Source organism: Anabas testudineus, chromosome 17 (assembly GCF_900324465.2).
Source record: "Anabas testudineus chromosome 17, fAnaTes1.2, whole genome shotgun sequence".
Taxonomy (NCBI): Eukaryota; Metazoa; Chordata; class Actinopteri; order Anabantiformes; family Anabantidae; genus Anabas; species Anabas testudineus.
Window position 1 is genome coordinate 6,179,130 of NC_046626.1, and position 18,345 is coordinate 6,197,474.

Below are 18,345 nucleotides of genomic sequence, written 5' to 3' on the forward strand. Positions count from 1 at the left end.
AGATATATACCTTTTTAATATATTTATTTTAGTATAGTATAGGTTTATAATAGTAAACGTTTTTTGGCTGGCTTGTCAGAAAAAGATGACATATGGTCAACTGTCCCCACTCAAAGACATGATGTCACTCACATGCAGGCCAGGCCTGACTCATAAATCACATGTAATGGAAGGGCGTCAGATTCAAATGTATCTTTTTTCTCTGATAAAATTTCAGGGACAGAGATGACAGGATGTCCCAGTTTAAGTCCCTGGTTGATGCAGCTCTGCATCATTGTCTCTTTCCTCCCTGACAAGACAGACAGTCTACTCCTTCTCCTGTGTTTTGTGCCAAAGCAGACACTTATCCTCTGAGAGAGAAGCCATTAGAAAGGAATAGCTCAGAGTGATGCCTGCCAAAATCAATTCTACCCTTGTGACAAAACATGTGCATATGTCCTGGGTTTCCCCTTGTCTAGTAGCTGTTTATGTGTTTTATGCCCTGAAACGCCTCCTGCCTGTCTGTCTCCCCCAAACACGAAACTTCCTTTAGCTGATTAATGAGATAATGTCCTAACTCAATTAAAAATGGTTGTAAAACACTGGGAAGTAATTAATGTTCATTCAATTTAATTTTTTCATTTTCACATTACACTACGCATTCCTTCTACACCCAAGGCCACCAAATAAAACACACACTCATTACTGGCAGACAAATGTCAGAAACCTGAGCTACCTGAGTTCTGTGTGTAGGCAGGGCCCCCGTTTATGTGAGGCTGCTGGGAGGAGACGGAGGGTGCGCGGCGGTAGGTGCCGGTGGCCGACACCATGGACGCTGAGGAGGTGGTGGAGGAGTTGTGACGGGAGATTTGGCGGGAGATTGTGCCAAACTGGGACATTGGGATGGGTCCTAAGCCGGGACCTTGGGGCACTGAGGCCGAGGATGTTGCCACTGCAGGAGAGGGGGAGAAGAAACACAGGTACACAGCATTAAAGCCTCCAACTCATAGACCCTTAGTGTGTCAGAAGACACATTGTGTGGTCATAGAAAATATGTTAATCTGTTTCAGAAGGGTCAAATTATTGGGATGAACCAAGCAAAAGAAAAACATCTGAAGAGATTGATGAAACCACTAAAAGAGCTGTCCAATGCATTATTGAAAACTGGAAAGACAGTGGGAATCCATGATCTCCAAGGAAGAAACGTGGTCGAAAAGAAATCTTGAATGATCGTGATCAGCCATCACTTAAAGGTTTGGTCAAATCAAATAGTAAAAGAAACAACAGTAGAACTCACAGCTATGTTTAATAGTGAAAGTAAGAGCATTTCCACACACACAATGCGAAGGTTAGTCAGAGGGTTTGGGACTAAACCTAAAGAAAACCACTTCTCAGTGAGGCTAATCGGAAAAAAAAGGCTTCAATTTGCTAGGGAGCATAAAGAATAGACTCTGGACCAATAGAAGAAGGTCATGTGGCCTGATGAGTCCAGATTTACCCAGTTCCAGAGTGATGGGCACATCAGGGTAAGAAGAGAGGCAGGTGAAGTGAAGCAACCATCATGCCTAGTGCCTACTGTACAAGCCTGTGGGGGCAGCGCTATGATCTGGGGTTGCTGCAGTTGGTCAGGTCTAGACTCAGCAACGTTATGTGTCCAAAGAATGAGGTCAGTTGATGGTACGGCCATATTCCAAGATGAATGCCAGGATTCATGGGGCTCAAATTGTGAAAGACTGGTTCAGGGAGCATCACACATCATTTTCACACATGGATTGTTCACCACAGAGTCCAGAGCTTAACCGCAGTGGGAATCTTTGGGGTGTGCTGGAGAAGACTTTCTCTCCGATCATCAATAGAAGATGGCCAAAAAATTATGCAACTCTGGATGGGAATAAATAATGAGACATTGCAGAGGCTCATCAAACGATGCCACAGTCAATGCGTGCTGTAATGAAAGCTAAAGGTGGTCCAGCGAAATATCAGAGTGTGTTACATTTTTTCTGGACCTGCAGTGTATTTCTCACTGTTCTAATCTCCCTCTGCTTCTTGCAAGATCATTTTGTGAAAAGTTTGATGTATTATTCATAGTATTCTCTGTCCACGTTTAATCCTTGTTTCTTTCTATTTGACCTGACAAAAGTCAATTTGTGTGAAGTTGGTAATGCTGAGTGAGAGAAAATGCTCAGGATTAAAATGAGAGAGCCAGAAAGAGACACACAGGGAGGAGCTGGGAGATCCACAGAGGAGCTGACAAATATCTGTCGGTGTAAACAGCACTTACTGGAGTCAGTCCTCAAAAATCGTACTCAAATACAAAGATATTAACTCAAAACATGCTTTGTTTCTGAGACTCACCTTGGCCAATACTGGGAGGGGAGGGGGTGGGAACAGCTAGAGGGATACCAACTCCACTGCTCCCACTGTTCTCCCTGCCGCCACTACCACCGCTGCTGCCGCTGCAAAAGGAAGATGTGTGAGACAGACTTAAATCCATGATGGTTGTTTGACATCCTGTCGTCACTCTTTCTGTGTGTCATTCTGTGATAACAACATTCCAGGCACTGCGGCAAACGGATTCACAGCTCTGTGAATATGTTGTCTGAGACGTTCACACGTCAATACTGGACACAACTCTGGGAACGCACAGTTACAATTACACAGTGTAACAAAAACAATATGAGAGACCAAACATGTTTAGAATCTGAAAGAATGAAAACTAAGCTGAGATCTCAAGAGCTGCGACTGTGGGAGTGATTAGACTCTGCCTAAATGTACTGATTGTAAAGTCTGAATGAATAAACTACTATTAACTGCAGTTAGTATGCATATAGACTTTCCTGGCCAAACAACACTTTAAAAGACGAAAAGTTATTGTACTGCTGATTCTTCTTTCACATTGGGTAATTACATGTCTGTGTCAGGAACAAGAAGAGCCTGTGTGATACCTGTGTGTCCTGGGCCTCTGGTTGAGCGAGGCTGTGCGTGCAGGGCTGTGCTGACTGCCCAGTCGGGCAGGGCTCGTCATGTAGTCATTAGGCACCACCGGAGGCTTCACTGGCTCAAGTGTCTTGTAGGGAGTGTTACGCCTAATCATAAAGAGAATTCATTCTCAATATCCTCATAAAGAGAGAGGAAACAGACAATCTGTTTTTGGAACCATGGTCAGATGTTTGAAAACAAAACATCTGACAAAAGCAAACAGTAATAATAAATGTAAAGTTATGTAAAGTTACTGCGTTAGGGTCTTGAGCCAGAGTCAAGTTCTTACCCCAGGGTGCCACGGCCAGCCATTGGGGGGCTTGGTGGCTTCTGTGTCGGGGGGTTGGTCCTGGAAAGTGTCCCACCTCGCCCTGCTGCATTGTTCCCATGTTGCTAGAGGAAGAAAGAATTATCTCAAATACTGCTTCTGTATATCCTGAAAACCTGACACCAGTGTTTCACCTGCCAGTGGGTATGAACAGTCACTTAACCACATAATGACAAAGCAAAACTTCATTTTTAGTCTCACTGGAGAAACGTGAAACAGAGATATATTTCATCCATCTATCTATCTTTGTCTGCTTATCAGGGGCCGGGGCGCAGGGGCAGCAATCTAAGCAGAAATGCCCAGACTTTCCTCTTCCTTGATATCTCCTCCAAGGATACATTGGACATCTAAGTCACCTAAACGGGCTCGTCAGCGTGTGGAAGAGCACCGACTCTACTCCTCCTGGATACTCGAGCTCCTCAAACTATCCCTAAAGGTGCATCCAGCCACAGAGGAAACTCATTTTTGCCACTTGTGCCCAAAACCTCGCCCTTTCAGTCATGACCCAGAGCTCATGACCATAGGATAGAGTAGAAACATAGATTGAAGAAGGATTAATGGAGTGGGAGTAATGGCAGGGTTGAGGAGATCCTGGGTACTCTGCACTGTCGGCACGAACAACAGTGAGAGACCTATTCCGTACCCTAAGGCGCAGGGAAGCTGACTCTCTCATTGACTAGGGAAAATTCCAACGCATGGCGGCTGAGCTGGGAAGTTATAAACAAGGCCACACCAGCGGCGGGCGGAGTAACTAGAGAGTAAATATTTTACATTTCAAGTATAATGTTTCATATCTCCTATTACCAGTTTTCTACTGTTACATGTACATTTTGATAAATCAATAGTAACTGGTAACCATGTGAATATTAAATTTAAAGAGGCACCAGAATAGAAAATATAGTCTTTTTGTTAATGAAATAATGTTAAGTCTTGTAGAAGTAAACAAAACAAAGACTGTTCAACTGGATGCATGTACAACTTGATACGGCAGCTTTGGGTTTGATTATCATATGACAAGAAGAAAGACAACCATCTCTTACCTTGGCCTTAAGCCACTGAGTGCAAGCAGGCAAAAAGAGAAGACAGAAAAAAACACATGCTTATTGGTTAATGGTTAGAAAACGAGTTGTTAATATTCTTCTAGCAACAGCTTCATGTGTGAAATTTGCAACTATTTTTCGTTTTATACTGTCTTAAGGTCAGATGATATTATAAACTAATAATAGCACTCACTTCATTTAATCCTGTGAAAATTGACAGGATTTATCACATAAAAGTGAAACCTCCACTCTACTCTAGATTATATACACCTAGCAAACAACTCATCAGCCAGGTTTGTGTGTATTATGTGTGTCTAGTGTCTAGACATGTGTTACACACTGTAATCAGAATGAGAGTCACTGAACACTTAATACACACTAGAAATAATGAGCAATAGCTGAGCTACGTCCATGCTGATGTTTTAACTGTGGCTGAGGGGAAAAAAAAACACAGGGTCATGGAAGCACAGTGAGGTCATAAATAACAGCAGTGAGGTGTTGAGCCTGTCAGACTGGCTGAAACTATGTCACTGTGGTAACTGCCAGTAATGCCAATAAAGGCTATTATGGTGGAGGGGTGAGATAGGGGTTAGAGACAGTCATCCGTAAATGTGTGAATGGATCTTGCCATGCTCAAGTCTGACGTCCTATTCATCCACAAGTGAGTTTCTGGTTGTGTGGATAAAAAAACACAGCACCTTGTACTGTACACTTAGGGGAATAGGCTCCAAGACTGGAGTACTAATAAGCTGCTATTTCCCATAGAGCAGAAACCCATTTCTGTTCATGTATGAATAAAAATACAAAAACAGACCCATACACATGTATTATTAGGCCACTCTCAGTATTTTCTGTATTCCTATTTAGTTTTTAGTGCAGTAGAGAGCACAAAATGAGATCAATCCTTGTGAATTATTCACAGATGTGTGTAAGAGAGAGTGTTCAGGAGGAAAAATATGGAATGTGATATGCATTTCTTTCCTCACCAAGCCAGAAAAATGCACATGCATGGACACAAATGCAGCTACACAGTAAACGTACAGAAAGCCAGACAGAGAAATCACAGAGAATTTGAAATGAACCAACAGCCAGGAAATTTTAATAACTGTTTGTATCTGTTGTTGAATGATGTTCTACTGTACAGTATAATGTAATTAAATTCAAACACTTGAACTCGACCTGTTTTTTGAAGTAAATCATGAGGGTGTATCTAAAAAGCAAAAACGCTGGCACTTTTCTTGCATCTACACTGATCTGCATTGATTTCTGACAATTGTTTGCGGCATTCATGAATGATGCCTCATTTGCATGGTAGGCCATGCCAAATGCGTCTCAGTGTGAGCCGGCTCTCGGAGGAGGAAACACTAGCTTCTGAATTTGAATCAGCGGATGTTTGAAAGTCAGTGGACAGCTACGATCTCAACAGATACAGACAGTGGGAGAGGGACGAAGAGGGAGGACACAAACACAAGTTACGGTGCATAAGAGAGAGGAAGCAAAAGGAAAGAGGAGCGAATGGATGGATCATGTGGGGAGAAATAAAAAACTGATTGAGAATGAGCCAGAAAAGCACTGAAGGAATATTTAGCCAAGATTCAATAGGGGATGTGATGGTGTGAGTAACACTTGGCTGAGACGCCTCTTTCTTGCTAACATTTTGGACACTACACACACAAACACCCACACTCCTAATAACATCCAGCTTAGGAAGTTGAACAAAATTCTAGGATAGGCCAAACTTTTCAGTCACAGTAAGCAGCCAACGACTAGACTTGAACAAGTGTTTGTTGGATTTCTGGTTTATCCTGTACTTAATTACTTAGAAGGCCAGCGTATTGATCAGCCTGCAGTATGACTGGATGTGTGTGAGTGAATTATAAATGCAAGGAGAGTTTGTTCCCATCAAAGTACCAGGTGTGAACTTCGCTAAGAACGCACTGTCTTGCAATAAAAAAAAAAAAAAGGAAATCAAGGCAATAAACTGCTCCAAGAGGCTGTGAGCTCTGGAGAAGCTGGGAAAAAGCTTATTTAAACTGCAGCTAAAAACTGAGACAAAGTTGCTCCTGTTTTTTTATTTTGAGTCAAGATAGTTTAGTTTATACTATACTAAGTTTTATACTGGTTTTAATTTTGACACAATGATATAAAAACCAAAATCAATCTTACTTTCACACCATGTCCCACGTCATCCAGCAGTGTGTAGTCAATGGGCTTCCGAATGTAGCGCACGGGCCGCTCCATGTTGCCCGGGGCGATGATCTTGTGGGTGCGGGAGGTGTTCTTATTTGTGGTGAGGATGCCAATCTCCCGACGTGCCACCTTTTCTTTATGAATGTCCACTGTCTGTAGGAGAGAGAAATAAAATTGGACATGAGAGATGGGAAACAACACACATTCATAGTGGCTGGATAGCGTACCGCCCTTCATATTGGAGACATTTTGGTTCAATTCCCAGCCGTGCTATTTAAATACTCAAGATTTTCTTGATTTATTCAATCCAACTACTACTACTAAAAATACCAGTGACCTCCATTTCTTCTGCGCTTACAGTCATCATCCCTCACAGCACTTACTTACAAGTTTCTCCATGGACTATCCTTCAATTCATAAATGATGGCTGGAACTCAAAGGACTGATGCAGGTAAGGAATGAAAACTGGAGAGGATGGATATCTTCATCTGTGCAGTATAGGTTGCACTTAGGATATGTCTGTCATTAAAGCTCCTGTGAGGTATTTTGTGTGACATATTAATGTGCAAGTCCTCTAATCCTAATTTACTACAACCTCTCCGGCATTTTTTTCTACAATAGATATAAATAACTTATAAAGTAAATATCTAAATACAAATATGTACTTCTATAAATGTGTGTCTTTAGGCGTATAATTTTAAATAGACATGCGCTCGAATGTGTGTTTGAAACCCACACAGCAACACGGTCATGCATCATTCACCACTCAGATTTCATGTCGAGTGGACCCGACAGCTTCACTTCTGCGACTGCCTCTCTAGGTGATAGGTGTTGCGAAGTTGACCTACAAGTGCCACTTCCTCCTGCTGTGCAAAACTCTCTCTGTGTGTGATGTGAAGTCTGTTTGTGCCGCACGTGAGAGAGAGATATAGAGAACATGCTAGGCTCTTTTTTTAGGAGAGGAAACTGAGGTGACACGCCCAGCTTCATCTGGGAAGTAAGAAAAGGGACCCGCCTATTTCCTGCCACTGATGGGCGAATAGAAGAGAGTAAAGTGCAGACTAGAGAAAGAGAGAAACTCAGAACGACAGAGAGCTACAGACAGAGAGAGATGGAACTAGAGAGAGACAAAAAAGAAGTTGAGAGACAAAGGCAAGTGGATAGACATCTAGAAAATGTACTTTACAGTTCTCAGATTTAGGCCAACCTAATTGAAACAATTAAACACAACAAATGCTGTGACAGCACAATCTATGTCTAGTCTGTTTTTCCAGGAACAAATTAATCTTGACAAACAGGAAAAAGTTGACACAGTAGTGTAACTATTGTGTATGTATGTATGTATGTAGACGACGACTGGGATCTGTCAGCTTCAAGGATTCAGGATTTCCTCTGCACACAGATTGCTAAAAAGGTTTTTATGAAACAGCTAGACATGTTACCTAATCATGACAATCGCAACGGGCCTCTGTGTGCCCTTCCTGTGCTCTCTCAAACTCATTTTCTTTTCTAATCTCTTTACTCTAATAAACATCTGGCTGTCTGCTCAATCTCTGCAGCGTGTCTGCACAAGCAGATGGCACAGCTGTAATGTTCACTGCTGGATCTGGTATACAGTTATTTCAGCCTATTAAATCTGTGCTTTAACAGCGATTTTGTCTGTAGCCTAGTGGAACAAGCTGCAGATATGTTTGCTGTAGCCTAGGTTGAGGTTCCAAGGCGAGTCAACAGATGTGTGACTTCATACATCCATAATCTCATTTATGACTTCATAACATGTCTGTAAATTCAAACAATTCCACTGTGGACGAAGTAATAATAATAACATAACAACTGTTTGGATCTGAGTGAATTTTTTGTAATATGATCTCAGTTATAATGCACATTCTGCACTATATAATAAAAATGCCAGTACAAGCATTAGTTTCGTCCACAGGTTGGTGAGTAAAAGAGTATAAAGTTTGAACATCCGAAAGGAGACTTGGAACAGAGCAGCTGCTCCTTCACTTCGAAAGGAGCCACTTGAGGTGATTCAGGCATTTTAATAGAATGTCTCTGGGAGGCAGACCCAGAAAAAGCACAGAGAGATTATTAATATCACCTGGCCTGAGAGCGCAGGTGTGTCAAGCAAAAGGTCATAGATGAACGGAAGAAATGCAGTGAAAAGGGGCTCAAGTGGGTCACTGTGTGGACGAATGACAATTTCGGGGACCAATCCAAAATAAAACGGGCAGGTAGCAGGACTCAAGGAAAAGGAAAAGAGGGGCAGAGAGACGATGGAATCAAATGCCTGCGTTTCTGTTTTGTTTCTCATTGCACTGGTTTGAGTACACACATGATAATGCACACAAAGCCATTCTATGTAACTGATAGACACACGGAAGAGAAATGGACTGCCACCACTCTAATTTAATTACACTGAAGTAGGAGCATTTCTTCTATAATTTTGTGAGAGTCTCTTCTGTTGTGGGCTTTTAAATCCTACAGAGATGGAACTTTGATTTGGCAGCTGTGTTTGGCTACTTTCTCTTTCTAATTCTATTTTAACTCTTTCAAGTCGAGGCAATTTGCACATCCGAAGCCAAAAAAATTACTTGGCACACCAAGACAAAATATAATTTTATTCCTTGGACACGTTACTACTAGAATAGTGAATTCGTGCCCCATGAGGGAAGCCTGTATTCTTGGTTGTTGTTAAGACAGAAAGCCATCAGGACTATAATGACAGACATGCGTGTTCTGTGAAAAATAATTTCCCTTTCCCTGCCCTAGTTAGAACAACAAGCATCAAACAAAAAAATGTGATGCACCACTCTGTTTAGGCTTACCATAAAATGGAATAACAGTAACTAAAACAATAATAGCAATGCTAAAAATAATCCTACTCTAATGTATCACCTTCCTATATTTTTGTACATTATAAATTGGTAATCCACTTCTGAAATTAAAATTCCACCTTAATGGAATTCTTAAAGAGACGCTTTTTAAATTGTGCTGTGCAATACAGTAGATACATACAACAAAATAACATGTTTCAACGTGAGAGACTGGCGCTGACGTCCTATTTGGGCAAAGGGTGGCTCTGATCCAGAATGCTGTGCTTGTAATTTAAAGTGGATCACTGAGATTTTTATTTTTTTTTGCAGCCCCAGCTACAGCTGCTTGTCCTGCTGATTTTTTTTTAGGCCAAGTGTGAAATGTGATTTTTGGTTGAAAAAACAGATTTAGTAAAGAAAAAAATAAAAAGTAGCATAATCAGATTGATGAAAACATACTAACATCCACACATAGGCATATCTGGACAAAAAAATTAAAACCAGGAAGAAGTATTAATTCCAGCTACAGATATGCTTGTTTTAGCCTATTTTACATTTTGACATTTTGTCAATTCGCTATTAGTAGTTTATATTTGCAATGTATCTGTGGATAAGACACCAATCACTGGATTCTTTAAACACTCAAGAAGCTATAAAAAATGTAATGCTTCCCAGACAAGTCTGAAGTATTTTTCCTGTGATTTCTAAGCAGATTTATGAATTTTTATTTTCAATGACATCTGCAATAATGATATCCTCTGGGAATCTACTGTGAGTCACAGTGAATGGGATCAGTATGTGTTTCAAGTTTGTGTGCTACTTGACTGAGTTATGACTCTAAGAAGGATATTTTTTATTGCATCCCACCAAATGTAGTATCTTTGCCTCCACGGTGCAGCTGTTGGCTTTCTCTTTTGTTTTTATCAAAACAGAAAGTTTCAAATAAAAGGTTAAAACCTAGTTCACAATGATGAGTTAAATTACCAGAAACCACGTGAATATTTTAACCCCCAGCCAGCCCCTGTAATGTTAATCCTGTGAGCATAGATCCTCTCAACAGTTAGTGACCATGTTGACTCAAGTTGCTGAACCAGCATGTGGTGAAATATTCAATACAATTAGTGTGGAAATATAAAAGACAGTGTACATAAAGCACCAAAGACCATATCTTAAGGATCAATAAAAGTCATAATAAAATGTCATTATTCTTCTTGGACTTCAGCTACATCATCCATCCACTCTGCAGCCTGTAAAGTAAAGCGGGAGCTGAAAATGCTAACCAAGCGAGAGTGCTGGTGTCAGGATTTCACTTCATCCCTGACAGGCTTAATGAAGCACACAGGGAGGGGACGGGGACATTTACTGGCTGACAGAAGGGATGGCCGCATGAAGCACAGAGAAGGGGGTGGCGGGGGGGGATAGAGAGAGCACTGCTGATGAAGCAAGAGGGACTGAAGAGGGGCTGTGGAGGTTTGGCAGCTCCAGCATGATCCATGCCCAGGCCATTTTTGTCTGTCTCTATAATGTACTAATGTGTCACTGTGCACTTGAGTGTTATTAAATACTGTCTGTGTATTATTCTTGAACAAGCTTTATCTACAGAAGGCAATGAATCCCGATCACACAGCTTTCCAGGATACAGATCATACAAACTCTCATTTCCCAACCGTGTATATCGGTGTATTTTTCTCACACATAAACTGGTACTTAAACAACAGCCATGGTTGTCATGAACAAATATAAAATAGTTTTCAAAAATACTTAAGAGTGATATGGCTTGTACTATAATCGCTATTATGCATTTACACTCATCCACTTTTTGCATGCATACTCTATGTTTATGGGTATCATGCAGAGCTGTGCTGTTTACCTGGGAGATGTGGTTGATGGATGACTCCATGCGTCGGAGCTGTGAGGCCTGGATGTCCAGCAGCTGCAGCACATTGTTAGCTAAGGCATTAATCTGGTAGGCTACGCTGGCCAGAGACTGGGTGGTATAGGCCTTGGTCTCCTCCAGGGCCTTCTTCTTGTCTTGAGCCTGGCATTGAGATAGAGAGAAGGACACAGAGGAAGAGACATGTGAAATCAGTAAAACCAGTGGAGAGATGGGTGGGTGAATGAAATGGAGAAGTTGGCAAGGGGAAGTAAAGTTAGGTAAGTCAAAGGGTGAGTGAGCGAAGAGTGAGAGGGCAGTTTACTACAGGGAACAGTGTATGACAGGAGCATTCATTCTCAGCTGTTCTTACACTACAGTGCTCTGTTAAGATCTGAAGGGAAGGGAACAAGAGTACATGATGATGAAGATGATCCTCAGAGGGAATGACTTTGTGGAGCCTGGAATTGGATAACAATAACTTCCGAATAACTTCGATGAACAGCACGGGACAGGTGCACGGTGGGAGTTGAGCCAGTGAGCAGGAATGCCAAGACATTTCCTAGGATCCCAAATCTTTAGCCGGCTGCACAGCGCAAACCATCTGTTTCTGGACACCTTTAAATAGCAGTGGGACTGAATGGACATATTTATAGTTTGGAAACAAAACATGGATAAAGCAGCCACACAGAGAATCAGTGTTTTTCATGAAGCAGCACTGGGAGCAGAAATATATTCAGTATAAATTACCAAATTGATTTTGTATTTCTATTAGGCTAATCAATGCCTCATTTAGTGTATAAAATGTCAAAATTGACAAATGCCCCCCACAAGTTTAAAAAGACTAAGGTCCTCGAGTTGTTAACTTTTTACACAGTAAATGCAGTGGAAATGTCTGGTGTTTTACAGCATACTGCCAAGCACCAGTTTAGGAACGTTTAGGCAAAATGTCCACTACTTCATTTCCATCACTCAGCTGATGGACTTATTTAGTAGGCCTCACATGGGAGGTTAAAGAATGAGTTGCAGCACTGTTATACAAAACTAACTGTACTACAGAACTGTACAATGAAACGATGTGCTGTAGTTGCAAAACACATATGCTTTGGCTTTAGCACAATTCTAACATTAAATGTGAAACACAGTGTAAATTATAAAAATCTCTTGCCACTTATGTTGTTGTCCTAATATTCTTTGACTGCCACAAAGACGGTAGTGATGATATACAACGCCTGCTCTTCCCAGACAGTTTTGATACGGGTGCAATACCAGGATCCTCCCATGAGAAGACTCCACCTTACAACACGTTCACTTGCCCACTTACTACTCTGCAAACCACCTGCAGCAACAAAATATGTTGCAGATTACTGATAGGACCCGCAAGTCAGACCATATCGTGCAGACGTCTAACTGAACACACACAGGAAACAGAAGCTGGTCCTTGTTCCAGTGCTTGGAAATCAATGTGCAGTACATTCCTTATTATGACATGTTCAAACTACGGTTTGGTACATTCTGATATTTTGTTCTGATTTTTAAATTGTGAGTCCTTCCTGAAATTTAATGAAATGCCAACACAGTTGTTGTGTCCATAATCCCTCCCTATTCACTTATACACTACTCTCCATATAATGTGCACTAAGTACTAGTGCGCTCAATAGTGAGCAGTAAACTGAGATATTGGACACTTGCTAATGATCGTCATATTGTGCCATCACTAATAACTGTTTGAGCTGCATGACTGTAATTTTCTTATCCCTAAAACAAGGAGTAGGGCATTGTGGAATGACAGCGGACAGTAGCGTATGTGCCATGTGCAGTGCAATACTTTTAGTGATGTGCTCTGGGATACTTTCAGTGCACTGGATAGGATATGAGAATTCTCACTTAACATTCAGACACCACCACAAAATGGTGAACACCCTATAAAGTGCACTGTACAGTGAACAGGGGCAGATTTTGTGCACAGCCATTGTTCTGATGTACATTTTGAGACACATAAACAACCATTTTAGACACAAATACACAGTGTAGCAGGGATTTAAATAGAAGGTGAACGTCAAACTCAATGAAACTAATTAAAAAGCTCTGAATGTATGCATAGAAAACCCCTGGCAATAATAGCCTACATCTCCCCGCTGTTCATTACGGCTCCCTCCCTCTCTCTCTCACTCTCTCCTGCTTTGAGATATTATGTTTCATATTAAGCTCACAAAAGGGTTTTTGTAAGAGCTCCACTTGGGATTCCTTTTTTGTGAAGCACCAGACTCGACCTTAGCAATGCACTAAAATAAAATCATTTCTGGGTGTCATATCATACAGAAGACCAGGTCTAGCTCCAGAATATCCTGTAAGTCATGAGTCATAAATGAAACAGCCATGAGTCAGAAGGGTATCAAGTGAGCTGAGAGAGGAATGTTTGAGGATTTTTCCTCTCTCATGATTAGGCAAAATCATGAGCTTCAGACATTTTATTATTTATAGCTTACTGCAGAGTTGATCAACAGTAAAGTTCTCTTAAACTTGATGCAGATTGTTCCCTTCAAAATAGTATATAATATGCAACCAAACTACATACTGTAATACCAAGCAGAAAGCAGATGTAAAATTTAGTACTTTTGCAAATGTAAATGTTAAGCTGCATTTACACATCAATAGCAGCAAAGTCCCAGCTGCGTCCCAAAAACAGCAAGATTTGACTTGTTCGTTTTTTCAAGTGGTGCTATTTTAGTATACAAAGATCTTAAGAAAGCTATCGGCTGCTTTAATGCCACTGATCACTTTGTATGGGACACTTTGTCAGTTTTTCAAATATGTCATCTAAAAATGAAACTGACTTCATTTACTTGTCAAGTGAATTTACATATCAGAGCATGCATTGCCAGAGTACTGTAGTTTTGTACAATTTTGCTATTTCAGTGTTACTACATAAACTGCATTTAGAAAATGTTGTCCCTGCAGGTTTATGCAGATTAATCTTACACAAATATTATATAAAGTTCAATTAGGAACTTTAGTAAGAATACTTCGGCAGGTCAACGGTGCATGAACGTATTCATCGTACTCTGTCTCAGTCAGCTACACATGAATGGATGAAACATAAGTTAAGGTAATACATCTTATCTAGATGATGCTACTTCCAAAAAATGGACACAGTATATTCTGAACATTAGTCACCACATGTGACTCAATCATGTCGTATAGAGGTCATGTGATGCAAGCATTGGCCAAAACCATATAGTAAACTTTTTTCACTTATCACTTAAATTACACAGTTGTACACATTTCACTTCTTTTCATTCCTGTTTTAAGCAGTGTGACACAACGACATGTGAAGGACACATCGATCACATGTCAAAATCCGATCTGATCATGGCTGTTGTCAACACCTCACATGTGGTTTTTAATTTCCTTTATCTGTGGCTTGAGTTTTTGACTTGTGAAGGAAATACTAGATTACCAATGAGTAAGAATCACAAATCAGAGAAAAAGATTTAACAGATTTGGTGATAGGATGCAGGGAGGGTTGTTCTAATTCTTGCTGCACTAAAAGGTTGTGAATAAAATTACATATGTTTCAGCCTACTAGTGGCATAGAAGGGTCCAGCTTTCAATGAAAATAAATAAAAAAATATAGAAAATACAAAATGAAATAGAAATATCTAAAAAATATATTTATCAGACAGTAAAGTCTGCAGGATACTGGTAGAGGTAGAGGTTGATTCCGACCTTAATAAAAAACACTTTTATGCACTGAAATCATGGTTTCATTTCTATCTCTGCATCTATGACTTATTATCTCATGTCATCACATGTCCTTATAGCATTCTGGGCCATGAGTTTTATCCTTCACTGTCCAGCAGCAGCTTGGAGCCCATTTTTAATTATGGTTCAGGTGTTATATTAACAGTTTAAGTCAATGTGAGATTCATTCAGAGACAAATTTAGGTATTAGGTTGGTCCATGTTGAGCTTTGCCACTTTGAAGGCCAGGACTGAAAACTGGATCCACGTAGGATTCTGCTCTGGAGTTTTTTTTTTTTTTATATTTTCTCTAACCACAAAGGCAAACAAGGGGCAAAGCGGAACAGCGACCTTCATAATATTTTTCATGAGGCACTTGGATTTTCGTATTTCATAAAAATATCCTTGACGAGCTGATGGAGCTCAAAGACTCATCGTCAACTGACGACACAAAAACTGCACTGCATCTGGTTTTGCGATAAGAGGAAGTCTGAGAAGGTTCTATTGCAAACACTATTTCGGTTCAAAATGAGCACCAAAATTGCACTGACCAACGTAATCTGCATAAACACCGCCTCACGACTCTTCTCTCATTCCGGCGCAATCAAGTTCACAGTGCCAGGAAAATTGCAAAAGAAGGTGCAGCCTAAAAACAGACTAGCACTGAGGAAAATTGCATAAGAGCTGCATTTACATGAACACCCCTGCAAGAAAATAGGGCCCCTAGTCTCTAAACTGAAGCACTGCAGTTTAACCTCTAACCTAATAGCTAAAATAAACTCAATAAACTCAAATAAATTTGATCATAGCACCATCTTCCAGAAGATCATTGCAGGATGAGCACCACTGCAACACAGAGCTGTGTAGGCCTATCAGTATCTAGTGCATGTGCATTCGAGCAGCGTAACCTACATTGCATTTCTGTGGACAACCAGGGTAAAGTGATGTGATGTGTTATTACGGCACAAGCGTGGCATTTCTCAGTACCACAGTGAAAAAATGACCATGCTGGAGCACAGTGGGGTTTCTGGTTTGTGACTGTTTGCGCCTGTCAGTAGACACTGCTGTTCAAACCAGACCATTTAGTGTACTGATGGTCTATAATGTCAGCACACACTCTCTCACCCACATTTACTTTCTCACCATGGCATAGCAGTAGAATCATCAAAACTCATTTAAAATATATATATATATATATATATATGTTATATATAACCACAATTTATATCATCAATATCTAATAAAATGTTCCTGTTCCATTTATCAATAATATAATAATATTACATATGATATCATATTTATCAACAAAGAGGCATCTCTTCACAAACAATTAAAAATGATCAGAGAAGTCATACTACAGGCTTGGCCCAAATGATTTGGACTAGTGAGTCCCACTTATTCTGATATACTTCTCCTCACCTGATTTAATATTCAATGTGCAAATGCACAAACAACAAGCAGACACACCTAGCATTAACCTGCACCATGAAGTTGATTACAAGTAAATGATCCATGGACGTGCAGCGGAGCTGTTCAGCGATGACTTGGGTTTCTCCTCAAAGTCTTTTAGGACCCGGCCTACATAAAGACCACCACTAAGCCCTGTGTCATAAGAGAGATGCTCACAGCCTGTGATCGTGGCTAATAGGAATGAATGCTAAAAGGAAATCGTTGTAGCGCATTAGTAAAGTGACTTTATAGTGACTAATGTCGTTTTCTATTTATTTAGCTGGTATTATAACGTATATTACCTATTACTAAATAGCTGTTTACCCGACTAATATACCTAATCGTGATTTTATTTGATTTATTTTACCTCATGTGATCTTTACATGTAACGCCTGTGAAAACGGATCATTAGCGTCAATACGTCGAGGTAATGTTCAGGTATCGTTACTCCAGTCAGTGACAAACCCCTCGGTCATAACAACGACACACCCTCTGTAAGCCCCCAGCAGCTTTCGGCACACTGACTGTGTGTGTGTGTGTGTGTGTCGTTTAAACGCGAACACCAGCTGAAATCCGAAAATGCCGACAAACCAGCCTCGTCCTGACACGACAGCGACCCGCGGCTGAACCGTTGTGCCGAGAGAAAGGCCACTCCGTGCAGCCGGCGGTTTGAGGATCCGCGTCGTCGGGACCAGCATTTCCTGTCCCTGTGGTTTCACTCACTTCTACTACAACACCGCAGACACGACGGGGAGCGGCGAGAAAATGGGGCTAATTCAACGCCCTGTTCGCGTCTCTTACCTGAACATAATTGTTTTCACAGTATTCCGCAACCCGGGACAGATTCTGGTAGCTTTCCACAAGCGCTCTTTTACCGGCAGGGATTTCCTCCTCTAATAGCATTTGTAGCTCTGCCATCTTACATCCCTTCGCATGTCTCTCCTCTCTGTCTTTCTCGGCGAGGCGCGGCGGTGATGCTGTGCTGTGTTGCTGGGAATGGGGCTCCCCCGCCTGGCATTGTGGGGCCGCTGGCCTCCGATTCACGACGGCCCGTGACAAATCGCAGCTACGCGATCAACGCTGAGCGCTGATTGGCCGAGGGGCCGAGGGAGAAGCGCGATGAACCAATGACCATTCACTGCGATGGCATCCATAATAAATCCTTTATAGCCATATTCAGTAATGCGGTTGCTAATAATAATAATAATTATAATAATAATAACAAAGCAGAAGCAATGAATATGTATATATAATATTAAGTGTATATATTTAGATATAGCTGCATATGTGTAATATATTTTTTTCCGCCATTGTTTTATCTTTAGCCCCGAAACACAGATAATTAGATATACACAGACCAAGGAAGCTGAAAATAATTTTATCATCACATTCATGAGAAAACTCATCAAAATTGTTCATCAGAAAGGAATATTTTAGCCAGTTTATTAAAACATTTGATTCCGTGGTGTAAATGACTCAACACAATAGATGTAGGCTACTATATTTGTGTAGATTCATCCTTGATAACAGTAGTAACATAAAGTCACTAAGACACACACTTTATTCTGTTTTTATGGCGTAAATGGTAATCCTATCATTTCCGATAAGATTAATAAAATATAGCAATGACACGTGATAACTAAAGATTCAAAATGTGCCTACACTACAAAACTCTCTGTGATGCTATATGATGTAGGAAAAATGCGGTAAAAAATCATTATTCTGTTTTTAAAGATATACTATAGCCTCTGTAATGTTTCACACACACGTTTTTTTTTTTGTTTGTTTGTTTGTTTTGTTGTTGTTGAAAATGTGCTGCTTGCAATGGTCGTTTCTCTTTTGCTTCGTAAGGAAAAACCTCAGGTCACTACATTTCCCATATATCACCGCGGATTTAATCCCTGTTAACAGGGGTTTGTGGGATTTGAAGGAATAAATGCTGAGTGTG

At 40.7% G+C, this 18,345-nt stretch overlaps 1 protein-coding gene across 4 annotated transcripts in view; it reads right to left on the reverse strand.

Moving 5' to 3' along the window:
* The window catches only part of LOC113172494 (abl interactor 1-like), a 23,048-nt gene extending 5,610 nt beyond the window's left edge, over positions 1 to 17,438 (reverse strand). Inside the window, exons 1-7 of one of the 4 annotated variants that reach the window (XM_026375479.1) lie at positions 17,199 to 17,438; positions 11,203 to 11,370; positions 6,493 to 6,669; positions 3,248 to 3,351; positions 2,925 to 3,065; positions 2,335 to 2,435; positions 716 to 931 (exon numbers count right to left, since the gene is read on the reverse strand). In XM_026375479.1, the coding sequence (XP_026231264.1) occupies positions 716 to 931; positions 2,335 to 2,435; positions 2,925 to 3,065; positions 3,248 to 3,351; positions 6,493 to 6,669; positions 11,203 to 11,370; positions 17,199 to 17,315 (1,024 nt within the window). In that variant the 5' untranslated portion in view covers positions 17,316 to 17,438. Of the gene's footprint in view, positions 1 to 715; positions 932 to 2,334; positions 2,436 to 2,924; positions 3,066 to 3,247; positions 3,352 to 6,492; positions 6,670 to 11,202; positions 11,371 to 11,623; positions 15,693 to 17,198 lie in introns of those variants that run through there. The other 3 variants (XM_026375480.2, XM_033326501.1, XM_033326502.1) reach the window with 3 other exon arrangements.
* Between the last annotated feature and the right edge of the window lie 907 nt (positions 17,439 to 18,345).